Source organism: Glandiceps talaboti, chromosome 8 (genome assembly GCF_964340395.1).
Source record: "Glandiceps talaboti chromosome 8, keGlaTala1.1, whole genome shotgun sequence".
NCBI lineage: Eukaryota > Metazoa > Hemichordata > Enteropneusta > Spengelidae > Glandiceps > Glandiceps talaboti.
The window spans coordinates 21,674,913-21,697,900 of record NC_135556.1 but is presented as its reverse complement, the minus strand read 5'-3'; the positions used below and the strand labels follow the sequence as shown (position 1 = coordinate 21,697,900).

The 22,988-nt window shown below is 34.3% G+C and overlaps 1 protein-coding gene and 1 non-coding gene across 7 annotated transcripts in view; one reads left to right on the top strand and one right to left on the bottom strand.

The window, feature by feature from the left end:
* Positions 1 to 22,988, bottom strand: part of LOC144439489 (C-Jun-amino-terminal kinase-interacting protein 4-like) — a 41,692-nt gene that overhangs the window by 16,723 nt on the left and 1,981 nt on the right. For 4 of the 6 annotated variants that reach the window (XM_078128778.1, XM_078128779.1, XM_078128782.1 and 1 more), the window contains exons 2-12: positions 21,660 to 21,780; positions 20,837 to 20,907; positions 18,737 to 18,819; positions 11,337 to 11,617; positions 10,660 to 10,786; positions 9,804 to 9,901; positions 8,897 to 8,914; positions 7,593 to 7,640; positions 2,656 to 2,713; positions 1,935 to 2,087; positions 21 to 254 (exon numbers count right to left, since the gene is read on the bottom strand). In XM_078128778.1, the coding sequence (XP_077984904.1) occupies positions 21 to 254; positions 1,935 to 2,087; positions 2,656 to 2,713; positions 7,593 to 7,640; positions 8,897 to 8,914; positions 9,804 to 9,901; positions 10,660 to 10,786; positions 11,337 to 11,617; positions 18,737 to 18,819; positions 20,837 to 20,907; positions 21,660 to 21,780 (1,292 nt within the window). The remainder of the gene's footprint in view (positions 1 to 20; positions 255 to 1,934; positions 2,088 to 2,655; positions 2,714 to 7,592; positions 7,641 to 8,896; positions 8,915 to 9,803; positions 9,902 to 10,659; positions 10,787 to 11,336; positions 11,618 to 18,736; positions 18,820 to 20,836; positions 20,908 to 21,659; positions 21,781 to 22,988) is intronic. The other 2 variants (XM_078128780.1, XM_078128781.1) reach the window with 2 other exon arrangements.
* On the top strand, positions 19,830 to 19,961 carry LOC144439554 (U11 spliceosomal RNA). The gene has a single exon (XR_013481117.1). It is a non-coding gene; the product is annotated as a U11 spliceosomal RNA (small nuclear RNA).

Here is a 22,988-nt window from a genome sequence, read left to right as displayed (position 1 = left end):
TCTGTATTATCAAGACTTACAATTTCCAGATTGAAGATTTGTTTTTCTTTGCTTCTAACGATGGGTGTTCTCTTGAGGCTCGGATCATTTCCGTCCACCGGACAGCTTCCTGTAACTCCATCAATCTCTCTTTATACTGATTACGTTCCATCAGTACTCTGGCCATCTCCACACGGGTAAAACGTTTCCTCTGTGCCATGGGAACATCATCGTCTTCTTCAACCATCTTGATTTTCTCGTTTTCTTCCTTGGCTCTGCAAAAGACAGATGAATCCATGAAAACAACACATCAGATGATATGCAAGTTTTGTGTAAGACTGTCCAGTGATCCAGTGAGCTTGGTTTATGGTATAACGTTGAGAGTGAACTTTGTCGATGCCATGTGATAAAAGGGAAATAAGACCTGACTATATCATTAAGGAACTGGAAGTGATTTGACCTCAAGTTTGCGGTGTACGAAGGCTGATCAGAGTTCATTATAAAATTTTACCTTCACTGACTTGGATAATGGGGGTGGGGGTGGGGGTGGGGTATGGGGTGGTTAACAATGAAGCATGACATTATGTGTTATCTACTAACTGAGAACAATTGGAAATCTGCAACTGTTTGCCTGAACGTCAAACAAATATGCTGATGGAAAAATGACGAAAGGAAAGTTTATGTAAAAATGAGAGACAATCTCAGGTAAGTGGGAAAGGATATTTGACGTGCAGATATCATGACATACATACACACATACATACATACATACATACATAGATACATACATAGATACATACATACATACATACATACATACATACATACATACATACATACATACATACATACATACATACATACATACATACATACATACATAGATACATACATACATACATACATACATACATACATACATACATACATAGATACATACATACATAGATACATACATACATACATACATACATACATACATACATACATACATACATACATACATACATACATACATAGATACATACATACATAGATACATACATACATACATACATACATACATACATACATACATACATAGATACATACACACACACATGCATACATACATACATACATACATACATACATAGATACATACATACATACATACATACATACATACATAGATACATACATACATACATACATACATACATACATACATACATACATACATAGATACATACATACATAGATACATACATACATAGATACATACATACATACATACATACATACATACATACATACATACATACATACATAGATACATACACACACACATGCATACATACATACATACATACATACATACATACATACATAGATACATACATACATACATACATACATACATAGATACATAGATACATACATACATACATACATACATACATACATAGATACATACATACATAGATACATACATACATACATACATACATACATACATACATACATACATACATAGATACATACATACATAGATACATACATACATACATACATACATACATACATACATACATACACACACACATGCATACATACATACATACATACATACATACATACATACATACATACATACATACATAGATACATACATACATACATACATACATACATACATACATACATAGATACATACACACACACATACATACATACATACATACATACATACACATACATACATACATACATACATACATACATACATACATACACACACACACACACATACATACACACACACACACATACATACATGCATGCATACATACATACATACATACATACATACATACATACATACATACATACATACATACATACATACATACATACATACATACAGACAGACAGACAGACAGACAGACAGACAGGCAGGCAGGCCAAACACTTACTTCTTTAGATCATCTTCTAGTTCAGTAATTCTAGAATTCAACCTTCCCTTGATACTCTGTAGCTGTGTAATTTCTTCCTTCATAATGTCCATTTCTCCAGTCAGTTCATCCACTCTGGCTATCAAATCATCTTTTACTATATTTAGTGCATGCCTGTAATACAAGTAGAAATAGACATGCCACATGCACATAAATATTGTACGTACAATAATAAACTTTCTACATTTTTTTTTTTGTATTGAGTTACAAACAAGGACTTACCATGTGTTGTTTCACATTGATTTTTCAAGTAGGAAGCCATGATAATGTTATTTTATAAATTAAAAATTAAAAATAAATACCCCCAATCCTCATCCATATGGCCACTTTAACACAGTGATCTATTTGACATTTTCACACATACTAATAACGTACATGCTACTTTTGCATAGGATCATATTTCAGTTTGATAATCTGTTTTTATCGACAAATGACTGCAGAAAATAATTCCATAAATAATACTATATCATTCATGATTGACATGCCTCAAGAAAGTATCACTCGTTTTAATTGCTTGTTTTGTGTGTATGTCTGAGTACCTTGTTTAGGAGTTGCACTTTTTTAGAATATTTCTGTCAGTTCTTCACCTCATATCGTTAAAGTGCTCAGTTCTGAGTTTAGTACCACATATACTTTAATTCAATCTAGAAAAAATCTTAAGTTCCTTCCTTTCTTTACTTACTTGGTGGCTCTGAGTTCTGAATTTTCCAGTATCAAGTTCTCCACTTCTTTGCCCATTCCTAATATTAGGTAAAGGAAAGTGTTATGGAAGCTGTTTACATACATTCAAACATAATCAAGTAATTTGACTCTTTGTAATTAGTACAGAGAAATTGTTGAGTTGCAAGTGAAACTAACCACACCCACCCCTTGTTATAGTGGTCATGCAAACCCAATGTACTATTATACAGTTAACCACGGAAGTTAAAGTCCTGATGAAGAGCCTCACACACATATCACAGTGTTAACATAGTTTTCAAAATATGGAAATTGTTTAAGAAAAGAGTATTAACAAGAACTTTACATAAATACATACATGTCATACATATAAACAAACTTACAACAAAATACTATACAGTGTGTGTGTGTGTGTGTGTGTGTGTGTGTGTGTGTGTGTGTGCTACATGTATACACAACTAACATATACGTGTAGTCTAGAGACCTAGAGACTAGCTGTTAGGTTTGAATCTGACAATCCCATGGGGTAAAGAAATCTTCAGATTCAAACCCAACGGCTAGTATCTAGACAGAGATCTTCAGATTCAAACCCAAAGCATACTCTCTAGTCTAATAAATATGAGGTTGGGTTGGTATTTTCTCATATAAATAAGTAACAACCACGCTGTGATAACACATACCGGTATATTAATATATGCTGAATATTTAAAGGTGAATGAACTTTCCCTGACATCCAGCAACTTTATACTCAAGTGTGGGAATACATCACCAACTTCAGATGAAGGGAGGGATTATGAAAGGAAACTTAGCTATTTATGAAGGGTGCATAATTTGAATTTATAATGTATGCTATGACTTAAGTGGCCACTTCAAAATTAAGTGACAACAATGACTTTTTGTTAAAACTATAAAATGATACAGATGTTTTTATAACACATCATTTTCATACAGCCTTCAGTGATTGGCTCAGACTGTGTCACATGGTATGCACTAGTTATCCATAGTGACTTCAATTTGCATACAGAGGGCAACATTGTTTTCTATTTTCTATTTTCCCTAGGGCACTATTGCAGTAGTTGGAGAGTCCTATCAGTGATTTTCTTTGACGATGGAAAGAGTAAGTGTCTGGGAATATAATGTGTTATAAAACACTTATTGCCTGGCCTTATTTGGAAATTAGTAAATGTAATATGCTACATATGTAGTCGCTATCTCCCTCAGCTTTTAGCCTTGGAAAAACAGTTGCTGCATTACAGTCCTCGGGGTAATAGATGTCTACTATACCCTCATAGCCAGGCAATAAGTGCATAATAATACACAACATATGCATATATAAATATATACAGTACCATCTGAGTAATGGGTATGTGCAATTCTAACACCGACAATCAACTTTGGGACGTGTACATCAAAAGCATGCTATACATTTTCAAAATACATTTCAACAAAAATTTTGTCAACAACACAACTAAAAGTGAACATATATGATATAAAAAAGCCACTGATCTCACAATCTCTTACCAAAGAAATTATCAGATGTTGGTGTAACTGTGGTTGCCATGGATAAAACAAATTAAGGTGAGAAAAGCAGAGATGGATGAAAGTTTAAATTAGTAGTGTGAGAATTGATGTATAGTTCAAGACAAGAATAAAGTGATAAACTGTCAACAATGGAAGTTCTGATACTGTGGTAGACTGAATAATTATATACACTGTCAAGTATTGTACACTGATTAATTTAGTATCTTTGATGCAAAACTTGAAACTTTAACTCTGCTGAATAACAGATTTATAACTTGTGCATAAATGTTGGTACTGTGCTCCTGTCAGTAGTTTTTCACAATGATATTTAGCTGTAACAAAACGGCCCTTTTTCGTCTGCCATATCCTTTCAAAACAGAATTTCATAATCCTACCCTACAGTAATGTAATATAAACCTAGATATTGACAAGCAATGTACAATCTCCTATTAATGATTCATGCCAAATATTGTATGATGTATGAATATTGGTGTTAGGTAGAGAGATAACATACATCCATGTACACCATATTAGTTGTCTCAAAGCAAAACAGTGTGAAGTAATGAAAACTACACAACTCAAAGTAATAAATAGCATGAATGTGGAAAGACAGATGGTATGGCTGCAGGACTGATAGCAATATGAATATGAACAGAAAGAGGAAACTTGTCAATGAACAGGACACCTATATTGCAAATGCCATGAAAGTCAATTTGTTGGAGTTAATTGAAAACATAGAGAAATGATGATAAAAATGGTGGTGAGGCTGGATGATGCCTGTTGAAAAAGTATATAATAGCATTTACCCTGTAATAAAATTGAGAGTACAGTGTGTCTGTACAATGAATCTATGCTGTAAATGAATGTTAATTGTTACAAAATCTTGGTTCTAACATGCACTAATGTGTTACCATAGATATTTATAGGCATTTTCGAAATAAAGTTTGGGCCATTGTGCCTTGATATCAAAGAGCACACATTTGTGGCAAAAAGACAAGTTTCACTGGAATTACTCTGATGAAAGAGCAATCATCATTGGTGGTATGTATTAGGGTACCTACAACGTCAAACTGAGACCATGACCTGAGAGTCTCAGTTTGCAAAAAATAGCCCACTGAAAACCAGTCTCAGTTGCAAAAAATCGCCATCTGAGACCAGTCTCAGTTGCAAAAAATCGCCATCTGAGACCAGTCTCAGTTTGTCAAAAATCTCCATCTGAGACCAGTCTCAGTTTGTCAAAAGTCGCCATCTGAGACAAGTCTCAGTTTGTCAAAAATCGCCATCTGAGACAGGTCTGTTTGTCAAAAATCGCCATCTGAGACAGGTCTCAGTTTGTCAAAAATCGCCATCTGAGACAGGTCTCAGTTTGTCAAAAATCGCCATATGAGACAGGTCTCAGTTTGTCAAAAATCGCCATCTGAGACAGGTCTCAGTTTGTCAAAAATCGCCATCTGAGACAGGTCTCATTTTGCCCGTCTCAGATGGTAAAAAACGTCAATCTGAGACCAGTCTCAGTTCACCAAATATCATGATCTGAGGCTACTCCGTCATAGATGGCAAAAAAAATCAATCTGGGATAGCAACAAAAGGTGAATCTGTTGTATCTACTATATTTGACACTATTCAGACATTACTATACTGTAATATTGTACTGTTAGTTATACATTTTTACATCCTAATGGTTGTATGGAATACATTCTACGATTGGGCAATGCTATGGGGAGCTTGCATGAAATACATTTAATACATTATTTACATTCCACGATTGCACGAAATACATTATAGGATAGGGCGACACTATATTACGGGGAGCTTGCATTAGCTTCAAGCGATCAATCACTCCTGAAATCGTGTGTGGATATCCAGATTGATAAGACTGGTCTCAGATCATGATATTTTGCCATCTGAGACTGCTAAACTGAGACTGGTCTCAGATGACAATTTTTTGGCAAACTGAGACTCTCAGTCCATGGTCTCAGTTTGTAACATTTTAGGTACCCTTACCCTTACAAAACAATGCATTTTGAAACTAACTACCATATGGCTATCACTTGAGTGACCCATACACAAATAGATTCTATCCTATCCTATTCCTATCCTATCATTTGTGTGGCCCATACACAAATAGATTCCATTCTATCAAATGGCTGTGGTCACTCAGTGCATCTTAGAACCTGTTGAATACTTTCTAATGATAACTGTTGTTTTGACTGTTGTTGTTTATCGTAAATTGTTGTTTTCTTGGTAAATTAAATCTGTCAAATATTTGGAAATTCAACTGAGTCATTTTATATTAAGTCTTGTTTACTACATAGTATTACAATATACACACATATAAATAGTTACTAATGTAACACATTTGTAATGTATTCAAATGGTTATTTTTAGTTGCAGGCAATTACTGAGAATGGTAAACTAATGTTGAGCACCTATGAAGTCATTTTCTTATTTAGTTCCATGGATATTTTCCCAATCTTTATGATGACTTAACATTAAAATCAAGATATCCTGAAATACAGGAAATACTAACAAAGAATTTCTTTATTTCAGTCAAACTATGCACCAGATCAGTTTTGACCGTTCATTGACCAGTGAGTTATTTTTAGAGTGCTGTTAACATTTCCAGATTGCAGGTTACTTTGGAAACCAGGACTAGTAAATGGTTTGGGAAGACTTGATTGGTTTTTATAGATTCCAGGATAGATACAACCCATACCATTATTTCAATTTATCAGTAAATACCAAATGTTCAGTCTCTCATACTGTGAAAAGTTACCATGAGGTTTTAACTACGATAACTTTATTACACTCATCACATTTACCTATGTGTACAGGAACTCCCAAAGTATCGCTCTCTCATTGTTCTCTATATTCATCTACAACCCATTTCACTGAACTGTTACCAATCTGTGTATGGCATTTAATATTTATTTAGAAGTTTTACTATCAACTATTGGAACTTTTCAAAACTCAAACAAGAAAACATTTGGTTCGATAGTAGCTTTATCTTTTTAATTGATGTACAGTGTTTATGCAATTAAGAGAACAGGGAAATGTTCTGATGTTCACTTCACGAAATGAGTTTGTTGTACCACTTCATCTCAGAAATACTGAGTAACAGATTAAATTGTAGAATGGGTGGACTATCTAGACTTGTAACAGTTCAGTGAGATGGGCTTTCAGTCACACCACTATACTTGAGATTAGAAAGTAAATGCCCCTTTTTCAACTTATGTTTAAGAATACACCGGAAAAATCTGAAATTGTTTAGTGAAATATCACCATGTGTGACATGCCATGCAGGGTAAACTGAGGGAAATTGGTTGTGATATGGAAACAAACCTAGAGCATATGGAGGTACAGACAGGAAGTTAAAAGGTGTAAAAATAAGTGGAGAAATCAAATAACAAATGATCATACCAAACGAAGTCAGATGGGTATCATCTAACTCTGAATCTGAATCTGATTCTGCTAGCAGTGCATGATGGGTAAGCAGTAAACAAACAAAAAACACATGAAATTAAAACATTAAAATTATATTATGGAACAGAAATAAAGTGTGGTTGATTATTGTGCAAAAATTAACCAGATCATGAGGTTTCATGTTCATGGCTTACACTGGTAATATACAAATTGCTTTCGCAAAGTGGGGATGACTGGAAATGCAGAGGGGAGTATAAACTGGGTGAAATACAAAAGTGACAAATTTTTGCATTGAGATGAGACAAGCAAGCACTACTAACTGTGTACACACATGAAATTAAAACACAAGCTGATCTGCATTGTTTGCATGTATATCACAGCGACATGAATGCTGTGATTTTCATCACAAACTTACAAAACTACTATTCCTACTTATTCCATAATAAAACATATTCTACTATTCATTGAAATCAGGAAATACCATGTTGTCTTGTGATATCATAGTAACCAAGAGACCATGTCATAGACATAGTAATATTTTAACCCACAAAAAAAGTGACATGCTATCCTATTATAGAATTAAAAATATTTTTGACCCAAAAGACTTTTCTAGGAAACATGACGATATTACACACTTGTTATGCAAGAAAACAGAATATTATAATTGTATTCACTGATTCCATCTCATAGATCAGTTTCCAACCTCACAGCTAGTCCATGATATGGTGATATCTAAAACCCACACTCACTGACATGCAGCCTTGCATTCCTATGATCATTCCATTAAATGGTTATAAGATCTTATAATTACTGCTGTCATGCTATCAGATGATACCACAAACTATGACCAAAACATTGATTGCAGGATATATGTTTCCAACATATACATGTTCATGTGTACATTGTATGCTTGGCTAACATGATGGAACTTATACCACCTGATGTATGGTTGTACATTGTCATGTTATATCTCCAGCAATGTTAATTTATTAATATATGGTTTTCCCACAACCCATTATATGATATAGATCTGTTAACAGATCAGTAATTTGAGTAAACCCAGTACATTGACTGATTTATAACACCACCACAGACAAGGAGCATAGTGGACAGACATGGTAAGTATACAGGTGTTACCTGGAATATCACCACAACACACAGCGACTGCTTAGTGGATAGAATTAAGACATGGAAAAGTACAGAGGTATCACCATGGACATGATAAGTATGACCAAGGTCAAGGAAAGCAGACTTGACTGGTAAATACAGACACACATATTAGTAGGGAATATAATACTAACCAGAAAATTCAGCAGGGTCTGGATGCATGGAGAGTTAGAGAGAAAGGAGAGTATTATGAATTAGCTGTTAGTATCAATTCATTGCAAGTGACGTCCATTGTCATAACGTGCAGTCAGCTCATAGTACATAAGATAGAAAACATCCACCAAGTAATCAATATCAAACATGTAAGCATAGTCAGCATTTCATATTTATTATATTAGATGAAACATGCACCCAATATTTAAGTTGTTAAAATTTTAACTCTTAGTAATTTCAGATTTATGACTACATTTTTTTTCATAGCTTTCATGTTCTCCTACATTTTTGTCGGTATTATTAATTTTTTAAATCAATTCAATTTAAATTGGTTGAATCCATGTTTGCTAGTTTCAATGATTTTCAGTTGGCAATCAGAAATTTGTGAAAATTTTGTTTTTATTTCAGCAGAAAAGAAAAATCGGAGTATTAATATGCAAAAAAATATCTAGCTGAGATGAAGTATTCCTCAGTATTAAAATCACGTAATCATGTACAGATTTATCCCCATGACAATACAAACAATGCAAACATGATGTACCACATGTGGTAACAGGTGTTACGATTTAGAAACTAATAATAGCTATTAGATATTATGAAATACAAGTTTTTGGTTCTTCAATTTCAGCAAAACAACATTGTATGTTAGGCATGCGTCTTGTAGCAGGTGGCGACTATATACTTGTAGAGTGTTCAAGGGCATAATGCATTAAATGTGATATGGCAAACAAACAATATCGTGCAAATCACTGAAGCTTATAGTCCTACATAAGGATTGCATTATAGTTGCTGTGACATTGTTCAAGACATAATATTGACTTTAATAAGTCGTGTATATATACGAGAGTTGAGGGTAAAATTTGACAAAAATTAGAAATTTTGACTTACCAGTGATATCAGCACCATCATCTAATTCTCCAACCACATCTGGATCCTGTAATGCTAATTCACTCAATATGGAGTCATGACCACTTCTTGCTTGTGAACTGCATTATAAAAGTCAATTGTAATTTCAGTCACTTTAGAAACACAGTATGTATTTATTTTTAACATCACAACATTTCGCCTGAAAGATCCAGATTGGATCTTTAAGACTACATGACATTTGATTATTTGCAGTTTGTTACTCTTTATGATAAATTTGTAAGATTCAGTTACTACCAAACCAGAGTGACTATAGAGTTTAAATCAGGAAGCACAACGTTTTTCATTTCTCACACAACATTTTCTTTGTTACAAATTACGTAAAACAAAATAAAGACACTGATAGCATGCAAGCATATAAAATGATATATTTTATCTTACCGTGAACACAAATCAACATCACTGTCTGATGAAACAAGGAAGATTACAAACACAACCTGTTCATTTGTGTTTACAGTGAGATAAAATGTACCATTTCATGCTATCAGAATGCATTTTGTTTGGGTAATTCCTATCAAAAAAAATTGCACGAGATGTAAAAAACATCATGCGGCCTCATTAAAACTCTATACTCTCTCTGGTTTGGTTGTAAGCGTTATCTTTTTGTACAGTGAATGTCCATGGACTCTGGGTTCATAGTTCAAATAAAATTTTTATTCCAGGATGTTTTCACTCTTTGAGTAAAAACTGTATTTATTATCACCTTTTTTTGAACAGGTTCAGTATGTAAGCTGCAAGCTAGAAATACATATAATTGAAAACTAGAAGAAAGTTTTTCTTTAAAATAACATAATAATTAACTTAAAAATGCATGAATTACCTTCTAACTCGTTGTGCTACTTCATTTGATTCTGGGGATGTTATTCCTGCAAGTTCAGGTGTAGAGGCAAAGATATCGGCAGCTTCTTTGCTCATATCACTACTGAAATCCTTCATTGGGGTTGTACCTAAGATATTAAAATGTCAACAAAAGTATGGACATAGCCATCTTTAAATCTTAACCAATGCAGGAATGTCTATCAAGGCAATACATTGTTATTTGCCAACAATCACAGTAGCTATATGGGGAGGGTTACGATGTACATACATTGAAATCAGACCAGCTAATTCAAGTACTCAAATTGAATAGACATCAGTAGTGTTCATCCAATGTTCACATAAGTTTACATTGTCAGAGACCAACATTTTCTTTCATTTTAAAATCACATATATTAGGTTTGCTCAAGCTGTTTCTATATATATCTACATAAATGTACATTTTTATATATCAAAATAATTAATTTATAAATTCTCACAATATTTGGTTCCTGTCCTTGTTTGTATCTATACAAAGTCACATGCATGATCATTTACACAACGTCAGTGAAATCTCATGTCTATTAGATCTGATAAGACCTAAATGAATGACAGTCACAGGCACAGCTGACATTGTATTACAATTTGCAAGTTTGGCTCAGTACATGTAGCAGCACTAGATGTGTATCAACTGTTGCTTACCTGTAGCAGCACTAGATGTATCGACCGTTGCTTGTGTCTCAATACTTTTACTTCCAGTGTGTTTCTCTACCTTCCTATCTAAGTTATCTCTGAGATCTGTATTCTCGGGTCCTTGCATTTCTTGTAGAAGGCTGGCATCGTTGGATAGCTCTTTCTCTTCTGATGGAGTGGTGGCATCATATGATTCTATCAAGTTACTGTCTTTCTCCTTACCAGTAGTCACCTCTTGGTGGCCATCATGTATGGGTGATACAGGACGCAGTGGGTGAGGGATGTTCAATCTGGGAAAAAAAAATCAAACCTCAATATTTTGAGTACACATAATCTTGGTGCGAAATCTGTCTCTGTGTGTAAATTGTTATATGTAGTTTACCAATATTAGCAATATTGTTAATGTGATATTTCTGTTCTATGATCCTGTCACCTTAAAATGAGTACCAATGACATCAGTGATCCAAATACCAAATATTTTGATACATGGAGTTACGCCTACAATAGGCATCTTAGTGAATAAATATTAATGTGTATTAGGCAATCACGTATATTATGTCAATGCCACCAACACCAGTAATCTAGGCTTTGAATCCCCTTAACATCTTGTACATTACTGGGATCAAAATCTAATGGTTAAAAGGTATGAGATGTATTCTCTTTCCAGGCTTGTTCCTTTGTTTATTTGGTCAATCACACCTTCAAGGGATTACCCTGGACGCATGAACACTAGTTGCAACCAAAGTCAACTATACAAACGATGGAAATAGTAAAGACAAGGGCAGTCGCACATGATACCAATATATATTGTGTGACACTATCATCCTGACCATAGACCCTCCACAGGGTCTATGTCCTGACTAATGAAATGTACTGAGGTTTCATTTCTATTGTTTCTGTATGACAGGTTGTTTAACTATCAAGATGTGATGAATTAACTGGGTAACTTGAACATACAGTCCTCTGCTGTTCAACTACAAAGGTTTATAGTCAAGAAAATTACACAAATCTGTTAGTACTATCTTACAATAAAGTCTTAGCTTCAGGCACTGATTAAACCAAAGAAACTGAGAGAAATTGTAGCAATACAGGGATTGGGAAAATTGACAAAACATACACTGTGGCAAACGCTTTTCAGAAAAACAGAGATTATCAAAACTAAAGATACGCACAGATTACCAAAACTAAAACTAAGCAGAGATTACCAAAACTAAAGCTACGCAGACATTACCGAAACTAAAGCTCAGTGTGTGTTTAGTATGGGTAATTTGATTTGCTTGTGTGAATGAAATCTATATCTGCATACATGTATAGTTTGGTATGGTACTAATACGTATATGACAGGCATGTACATGTATGCATGTTACTAATTTGAGTATGCAAATTACTCAGACATAATACCAGATACCTACATGTCTTCAACATTAAATTTCCTAGTATAATGTGGGCAACGTACTGATTTGAAATTCACCACTAGTCATTCTAAGCAGACTATCAGCTATCAAAATGTGTCAAAATTTAGGAGAGAAGGAACAGTCGGAAATTATCCATACAACGCTGAGACTGCTGCATATACATGTACTGAATACAAACACAGAATTGGCAAGATTGAAAGTATAGAAAATAAAAATATCAAAATAAATGTACATGCTGGAAAATATCCCACTGAATTTGATAAGTGTTATACATGTATTGAATACAAACATGGAAATGGCCTTGACCTTTTGACCCAATTAGACTGGTACATTGACACTTTCAGCTGATCCAGTATTAAAGGTAGAGAGCTAATTACAAATAGCGTGAGTCTTAAAATAGAATACATCAGAGACTGAGTAGGATATCTGACAAGCAACAAAATAGTTTTGATTAACTATACATGGAGATAGGCAGTGATATACGGTTTCCTAGTGAAAATGTCACCGTGCTAAGTTTAATATGTATACACAGAAATCCATCGTCCATCTAAAATGGAATACACATTTGTACGAAATTGCTTTAAAATCATTGAATAAAACCCTTCTATACCATAAAATATAGTGATTCTTGTGAATTTGAAAAACACAAACCAATGGCTGATATGCAAGAAGAATAATAAAACAATGAGCTTTTTGTTTAAATGACCCACTTCAGGTTAACCTGAAATTCTTGTGTGAGAGACATGGCCCAGAACAAAAGAATTTAGAGGAATTTGTACTCATAGCAAGCATACCAAGGGGGGTTATAAATCAACACCTGAATGAATTTAATTCAATTGTATTGTTGAGGTCACCACATCACTGGAATGACTTCAAGTGCAATCGCTGTAGTTGGATTTACGTATGTTTTACACATATGTAAATAGGTAACCACCTGTATTACATGTATGTCAAGAAATTCCTCAAAATGTTCCTCTTAAAATATGTATCTATGAAAATGTATGGAAAATAAAACAAGCTATCAATGATCGTAGACAGATGTTCTCCTTTCTGTTATAGTGGTTCTGCTATACATTCTAGAACTTCACATTTCATTAGGACACATTAGTGTACTTTGATGGGTATGCTAATAAGTGACCATTAAAGGTAGTTACTGCAAACATTTAGCCCTCTTGAGGTACAAGATTGCTAACACAGGAAACAATGAACTGAACACTGATCTAAATTGTATCTATTTGTGTGCAATGGCAGACTTCCTATAAAACCAACATAATATACATGCTAGCTAATATACTAGTAACTCTGTACACCAGTTACAGTAGCCTGAAAGTGAAACAGTGAAAGATCTAGGTGTTCCTTCCTTCTGCTTATATAATGCGCGCTCTGTAGAGTGATAACATAAGTGGACCAATGGTTGTACCTTTCAGACTACAGTTACAGGTACATGGAATTGTTAATAGGTTGAATAATGACATGAGTTATTTTGAGAAACTTGACAATATGTTAACGTTAGCTGCCTGTATAAATTTGTGATGTATAACTGAAGAACACTAGACCAATCTATATGCAAAAAAGAACTTAGACTTTAAGATACTAGTATGTCATGTTGTTCAGCCTATAGTGGCTGATAGTGTGGCATGAATATCTCATATCTTACAGACAAAAAAAACTTTGTACTGGCTGAAAAAACCTACAACGTTTGCATACTCTGTTCTTAACATTTCACACCATACTCCTCACCATTTGGCTTGACAGAAAACATGGTAGAGTTTAATTAACATTACTGGACCTAGTGTTCTTCAGTCTTGCCAATATGCATGATGATAACCTTGCCCCTTTGCCCCTGACATTCAGCATGCATGCAATGTGTACTGGCTTAATCTAGCAATGTTTAGCACCCACATGCAATTTATTTAGCTTAAAAAGCTGGGAATACAACTTATCAACAAAACTTAGCCTTGTGGAAATAAGGAACTTTAGCGGCAACACAACACATCATTTTACATCAGGCTCTTTACACATACACATGCAAAATATAGAAAATAAATCTGCAAGAAAAACAAAGAGAAGTACAACAAATTACATGATGTGCATGCTTACATGTATTTGACATTGGTAACAGTTACTAATGTTATACAATATTATAAATGTTGCTAGGAACATTCATATGGGGGGGGGGGGGGGGGGAGACATGGATATCATGTAGATATACAAACCAGCACATATGATGTTATTTGTGGCAAACTTTGTACTTATCAAGATTAATAGCAGTCCAGTAATATATGTAGGAATTAGTGCAAATGAGGGATGGGGATGGAGGGTAGGGGTGTACAGCATACAACTGACACTGTTCAGATGCCTGGTAATTATGTCAGTGTTTATTGAATCAACTTGATATTTTAAGCATAATTTTTTGCCTGCAAGTTTTATTCAGCAAAATTTATACCGCACAAAGATAGTTAACTATGAAATCAGATACATGACTTAGGTGTTAACTTACACACATGTTGCTCATAAATGCAGAGCCAACACAAGTATATGCAAGATTCAAGAAATCTATGTGCTATATATTTCAGTCACGTTTCACAACAGAATTGAATAAATGGGATGTGCCAGTCAGTGGGTGTATTTATACTTGCACAGCTATATCTTAGCTTCAGCTTTCCTACTTGTGCATTTCATCTGTAAGTGTCCCTGCTACTTTATTCATTGAACATCAAAACATGAATCAACATGATAATTATGGTAATATACAAATTGTAGTACATGGGACTTTAATTTTGATTATTACAAAGTAGTATGGTGTTCAACTGATATTTTGTTGAGCATTGTTCTGTTCATGTACTATAAAGTGTGTGATATACTTTCCCAAAAGGAAGCATAACCTATTAATTATTTCTCTACCATGTAAATAAGTTATAACCTGATTCCATCCTTTTTTGTAACATTTACTGATGATATCAAGCAAAATCATGGCATCAAATCTCAAGACCTCTCAAGTAGTCTAGTGCTATCTGTGGCATTGAATCTGAAGATCTCTCAGGTAGTCTAGTGCTATCTATGGCATCAAATCTCAAGATCTCTCAGGTAGTCTAGTGCTATCTGTGGCATCAAATCTCAAAATCTCTCAAGTAGTCTAGTGCTATCTGTGGCATCAAATCTCAAAATCTCTCAAATAGTCTAGTGCTATCTGTGGCATCAAATCTCAAAATCTCTCAAGTAGTCTAGTGCTATCTGTGGCATCAAATCTCAAGATCTCTCAAATAGTCTAGTGCTATCTGTGGCATCAAATCTCAAAATCTCTCAAGTAGTCTAGTGCTATATGTGGCATCAAATCTCAAGATCTCTCAAGTAGTCTAGTGCTATCTGTGGCATCGAATCTCAAGATCTTTCAAGTAGTCTAGTGCTATCTATGGCATCAAATCTCAAGATCTCTCAAGTAGTCTAGTGCTATATGTGGCATCAAATCTCAAGATCTCTCAAGTAGTCTAGTGCTATATGTGGCATCGAATCTCAAGATCTTTCAAGTAGTCTAGTGCTATCTATGGCATCAAATCTCAAGATCTCTCAAGTAGTCTAGTGCTATATGTGGCATCAAATCTCAAAAATCTCTCAAATAGTCTAGTGCTATCTGTGACATCAAATCTCAAGATCACTCAAGTAGTCTAGTGCTATCTGTGACATCAAATCTCAAAATCTCTCAAGTAGTCTAGTGCTATCTGTGGCATCAAATCTCAAGACCTCTCAAGTAGTCTAGTGCTATCTGTGGCATCAAATCTCAAAATCTCTCAAATAGTCTAGTGCTATCTGTGACATCAAATCTCAAAATCTCTCAAGTAGTCTAGTGCTATCTGTGGCATCAAATCTCAAGACCTCTCAAGTAGTCTAGTGCTATCTGTGGCATCAAATCTCAAAATCTCTCAAATAGTCTAGTGCTATCTGTGGCATCAAATCTCAAAATCTCTCAAGTAGTCTAGTGCTATCTGTGGCATCAAATCTCAAGATCTCTCAAGTAGTCTAATGCTATATGTGGCATCAAATCTCAAGATCTCTCAAGTAGTCTAGTGCTATCTGTGGCATCAAATCTCAAGATCTCTCAAGTAGTCTAGTGCTATCTGTGGCATCAAATCTCAAGATCTCTCAAGTAGTCTAGTGCTATCTGATAATCTCAAGATAAGAGATGATTAAATACTAGGATTACACTAGACTAGATTAATACACATAGTTCATACAATAACTTTGAGGCAAGATATGCAAAATATATGATTCTAAGTTAAATACCTTGTGTAAACCTACATCAAACTTATCAGTTGTTTTGTTGTTTTTATCTATAGTTTTGACTTCGAGTGAAATCTTTCCTAGGTTCACTTCATTCAAGCAAATGCACTGGTATTTTTTGCACGGATTGTAAAATTACTTAGCACAATTGATTCAGTGAACAGCTGATGTATATTATGCATAATATGGTATCAGTGTTGCATGTGCCTTTTTTTTCATTTTCCAATTTTATAAAGAGCGACCCAATTTGTCGCCCACTCCATAGTCGGCGAGACCACTCAATACCTATTAAAATGCACCACCATAACCCTCTAAGCAAATTCCACTCACAGGAGATTCATTTTATGATATTGACCTCAGTACACTACAAAGAACGGCAACATGTTCAATGCAATGTAATATAACCTAGTAAAAGTATGTGTACACATGGAAATGGAATTTTTACATTATTTGCTGTCAGCAGTATGATGAATTAGATTGAATTTGGGTCATAATTTATCTTGTTACAATACCTACTACTATTTGAGGGCTTGAGTAGGGCATAGGATTTGATTTATACAGCTGTATTTTCTCTATGTCCTTTTTTTAAAATTGATTTTCAAGGTCATTCTATCACTTACAGTGAAAACTGACTGGTATATAGTTGCCCATTTTGCTGACTCATATACACTGTCACAAAAATTTGAAATTTTTCGGCTGAACAAAACTGGGATTTGTGGGGGGGGGGGGGGGTGACGCTCCTCATCTCATTTGACAGCTGAGGAAAACAGCACAATAGCCTGTGATTGCATCTGACCTCTTGACATGGTAGTCTGAGGTGAGAAGGTCAACCTGTGGTTGGTCTAATGTCATATAAAACTAACCAGTCCATTGAAATGTAATGTACACGTGGCCATGGTGTGTGTGATGTACATAATTTACTGAGCTGTCATCACTCATGAGTATTACAAGTATACTTTATACCAAAGGATTGCAGGCTATCTACCATACATCATGGTAACATATCAGGTCAAGACTAGATGTAAAGCTCAGTGTAATTTGTGAATTGGTTTGTGGGGATACATTTCAGCAATATATGAGTTTTATAATGTCCTGGCCACATCATACATCATGTTATTTTCAAATTGGTAATAATACAACAGTGAAATATACTATCTTAGTATTGATGGAATAGTACTTTGATGACAACAAAAGGTGACCACTCTCTTTTGATTTCATTTTCTATGACATACACAGAGAAGCACAAAACATCTTTCATTCACTGGCCTATTGTAGTGGGATTTTGACTTTCTTGATTTTAGGCACACAACAATATGCAAATATACACAAAAACTGCATGTTTGACATACTACTAGTATGTGTATCTTATTGATAGTAATGATACACAGGCGTGTGCATGCACACACACATGCATGCTTGTGCATGCACATACTAACATACATACACATACGCACACTCACACACATATACACACACTAAAAAGCTAGGTAAAACTAAAAGAAGCAAACATGTTAAGGTCACCATCAAATCTTACCCAGAATTTCAGCTAGCTACACCATCGTTGACAAATAGAATATTTTCAGACAATACTTAATGACATCCATCATTCATATTACATTACGACTTTGCTGGCCACATTGAACAAAACAGCTAATATTCCTAAACACGATCATACAATTATGAAATCACTGTCGTAACAAATAACTATAAACTTACTTGAATAACCTTGGGCTGCCAACAGTATCTGTTTGTCCTGCTAGTTTAGTCTTTTCAATATGTTCCATATACATCTTCATCATCTGAATACACATCAAGAAGTTAACAATTATAAATCGACAATCCAATACCTTTTGATACTTGCCATATACAAAATGTTAACCCCTCCATATTTGATACCAACGTCTCTGAGGTGATAAACTGAGTTAGTGGTAACCGTATAACACTATATACATTACAATTGTATTACCATTGTTTCCATCATCAAATTTGTCAGATGAGAAAGAAAATATCACATGCCTAGAAGATGTTAAATTGTTTGGATAAAGTGTCAACCTATGGTACTATTTAGAGACATCTTCAGTGAAGGCAGTTATCATACCTCCTAAAACTAAAAAGAAGGATCTGAACAAAAAAAAACTACATACAATTTACTTGATACTGAAATGATTAAACATTACATTTGTTTTGCTCTGTGGACAAACATTGCACCTTACTCTTGAAATCTATTTGTGAGCATAACATCACATAGAATTAAAACAGATAGCAACATTTTATGAAGCTTGTAACTATGATTTTTGGATGTCAGTTCAAAAATAGACACTGGGTTTTAGTGTGGTAGAGGATTTTGTGTTCTTTTTAGTCGACTTTTTGAAGAAGATAATATTGCAGGTACTTGGAGATGAAATTAGTTTAAGAATGTAGCACATATTTTTCTTCTCTGACCAAAAAATGTTGCTCTGAACTGTATGTATAATGTATTGTTGGAAATTTATTGATTTCCTTACAGCATGTACTGTCAACAAAGGTGACCTAATTTGAATACTTGATTTGAATATGGCTACCTCATTTAAATATGATTAGTAGCAGTTACACATTTTCATGTTATATTTAAAAAGAATACTAATAACATTCAAAGAAATTTACAATTATAAAAATTAAATAAATACTATTGAAATAAATAACTACATCTAATATTTTTGTTTTAGGAAGCTATTTTTAGAAGAGAAACAAGGATGGCAAAATCTCCACCTCCCACTGTAGTAAGAGTTTTCAAGTCTTGATATAGGGCGTAGCTATGCACAATACTCTACAAAAGGGCTTCTTCCATCTGTGGGACATAGTTTGCCTTCAGGGTGAACTGTGCGGAATCGCCATCAAGAGATTTCGGAAGCACAATATTTGGAGATCTGGGCAGTTGGTTGTCATTTACACTGACGCCCTCAGATATAACTAATGTTATAATATACCTAGTGATAATGCTGTGCCATGATTCGCTAGAATCAGTCACGTGATAGGAAAATAGAATGACTACTTCCCTTGGGGAAATAGTCCCATCAATTTTTACATGGTCACGTGACCACCGCGCGTTCACAGCAGGTCAAAATGGGAGCTTCTGACGATGTCGTCTGCCACCGCGAGTTCACAGCATGAGGTATATTATAAAACACATATTGCCTGGCCTATATTCGGGCTATAGCACCCGTTCATTACCCCCTCGTGACTGTGAGTTACCAGAATCACATGCTATTTCCCTCGGCCTTTGGCCTCGGGAAATAGCATGTGATTCTGGTAACTCACAGTCCCTCGGGTGTAATAAACGGGTGCTATAGCCCTCATGGCCAGGCAATATGTGTTCAATAGACTGTTTATGGGGTGAGATCAACAAATTGATGTAGGATAAAAGAATCTAAATAATAATTTTTCCTTTGGGTTATTTTTGTTGTTAGGTGTTACTCAACATAGTTCATTTTACTTTATATTTTATTTTCACTTGTTTATGCGCCGGTTTTCTTACAATCTATGTAGAGATGTAATGTGGTCTTGCGACAATACTGTCAGCCAATTCCATACAAGTTTCTCATTTCTTACTCAGACTAATTATAATTCCATTTGATAATCACAACTAATTGTATGCATACTATAAATACACTCCCCACCATATTAAATTGTATCAATGCTAGTATATTAGTTTATTACTATAAATTTATACATAATTTGTATCACAAACCTTCCTACTTACATTGCATGGAATATACTAATATTCCGATGGGAATAAGCTAAGATGCTGTTTGATTCAAGACTGTAAAGATATCTTACCTCTGTGTGTCTATTCTGCAAAGTTTGGTATTCCTTCTTCATGTCATTTTCCCTGTCTTCGTGTCTAGACACTATTGTGGTATAAATAAACAATAGAATGACATCAAACAGTCATTTGTATCCAGATTAACTAGGGTGTCATACATAATTCTGTGTTTCTCATGCCCTGACTAATTATGTCTTCAATCTGGTGAAATAATACAAACAAACTGATGCCCTCTACCGATTAGAAAAAATTACAAAGTCCCAGATTGTAAGATGACGACCCCACAAGCATGTACGTGAACAACAATTATTGCTTATTGCTCAAATTTGTGAATGTTAATAAAACAAAGGGTTCAAAGATTCCTTCTGACTTTAATTGTCAGTTCTATATTAAGATATGATTTTGAAATGAAACTATCACCAACATGTACACATTCACTTTACTTTTCAATATGTAACCGACTGACCAACCCATCATTTTTTTTAAGGTGTTATGGTGAGAAACACAGAATTGAGTACAGGCACCTTTGCAGGAGGTAACTATATTCTTGAAATGTATTTGACAACATTTCTCACTAATGTTCACTTGGCTCAAAAGATGGGCTGGCAGAAGTGTCCTGACAGGTCATGTCCAATTAATTAATTAATTAATTTAATTAGTTAATTAAGAAAACAGAAACATTTTTTGACCGAGACCAAAAATTTGAAACTTTGTTATCTTACTTTCACAGCAAATCAAGGAATAAATACCATTAATCACTCACTCTTGAGTCTCCCAATACAAAATATATTTTTAGTAAATAGAAACTAATTATAAGTATTGACATGTTTGCCTTACCTTGGTCACTGAAGTTTTTAACTTTAAGTTCTAGTTGCCTCTTGTCATGTTCTAGGTACTGGAGTCTTTGTTGAATCTCTTGGTTTACTTGTTCATGGGTGTCTTCAACTTCAAGGTATTTCTGTGCATGAAAAAATAAAATTTAGTAATTAATTCAATGGTTTAGGTATTATTTGGCATCAAGGAATTTGTGTTTTCCTATAATATTCAGATTAACACTGAAAGCATATTGCATAAAGGTAACTGCAATTCAACTATTTGTTCCATGGGTTCTTGATTCCTGATGTGCTAGTCTCTAAGTTAAATAGAATTTGTGGTACCAACTTTTCATTTCAGGAAATGTTTACAACACTTTCACTTTCTGTATGACTCAATATCTCTTCGTATAAGTTTGATGTACACACTGTAGGTTTGATCCCATTGTTTCTACTCATAATGCATTGTATGTGGTCAAGTTATAACTTGAGTCACATGTTTCACACATTTTATGTCATAATTCATAGACTCTGACCTTAAGATTTACCACATATTATCAATGCAAAACTGAAGTACATATTGTTGATTTAAGGGTGTGACCACACTGGATAAGCTCACTGCTCTCCTACTTACAAAATATATATGTTATGAATACACCATATAAGCAGTTACTGGAGATTTCCTCTTAGCTTGCAAATGCTATTAAACTAAGCATCAAGATCAGGGAGACTGATCACAAGGTTTCATGTTGAGATAGACACAATAAAGATAACACACAAACATTCCATGCACAGTGTCTGCTTTGTATCTTGTCAATGATAACAAAAACAAATACAAATGTAACGACATACAGGGCAGACACTGGATAAAGGTTTGTATGTTATCTTTGTGTCTGTCTCAACATGAAACCTGGTGATCAGTCTCACTGATCTTGATACACCGTTTAATACTATTCTGCAAACTACGATGAAATCACCTGTAAAACAAATTTTTTTTTTATCTTTACAATGGAATCATACCAGAGAGAACAATGCCACAGTGATAATCTATTTTGATATACATTTCCTAAGTTATCAACTTACCATATATTTTCACCATGTCCTTACATTATAATCATCTTTTGTATACCCTTTTATACCTTTCCTTTCAACTTTCAATACATTGAAGATTATCTAAATATCAATTTCCACTGTAATCTCTGTCAACTAGTTTTTCTTTAACATTAGGTTTTGTTTTTAAGTTTTGAAATTTTTAGATATATTTTCAAAGATTTGAGAAGATACGCGTATCTATAAAAAAAACTGTAGAAAATTTTACTGTATATAATAATTAGTGAGTGTAAAAATCATATTT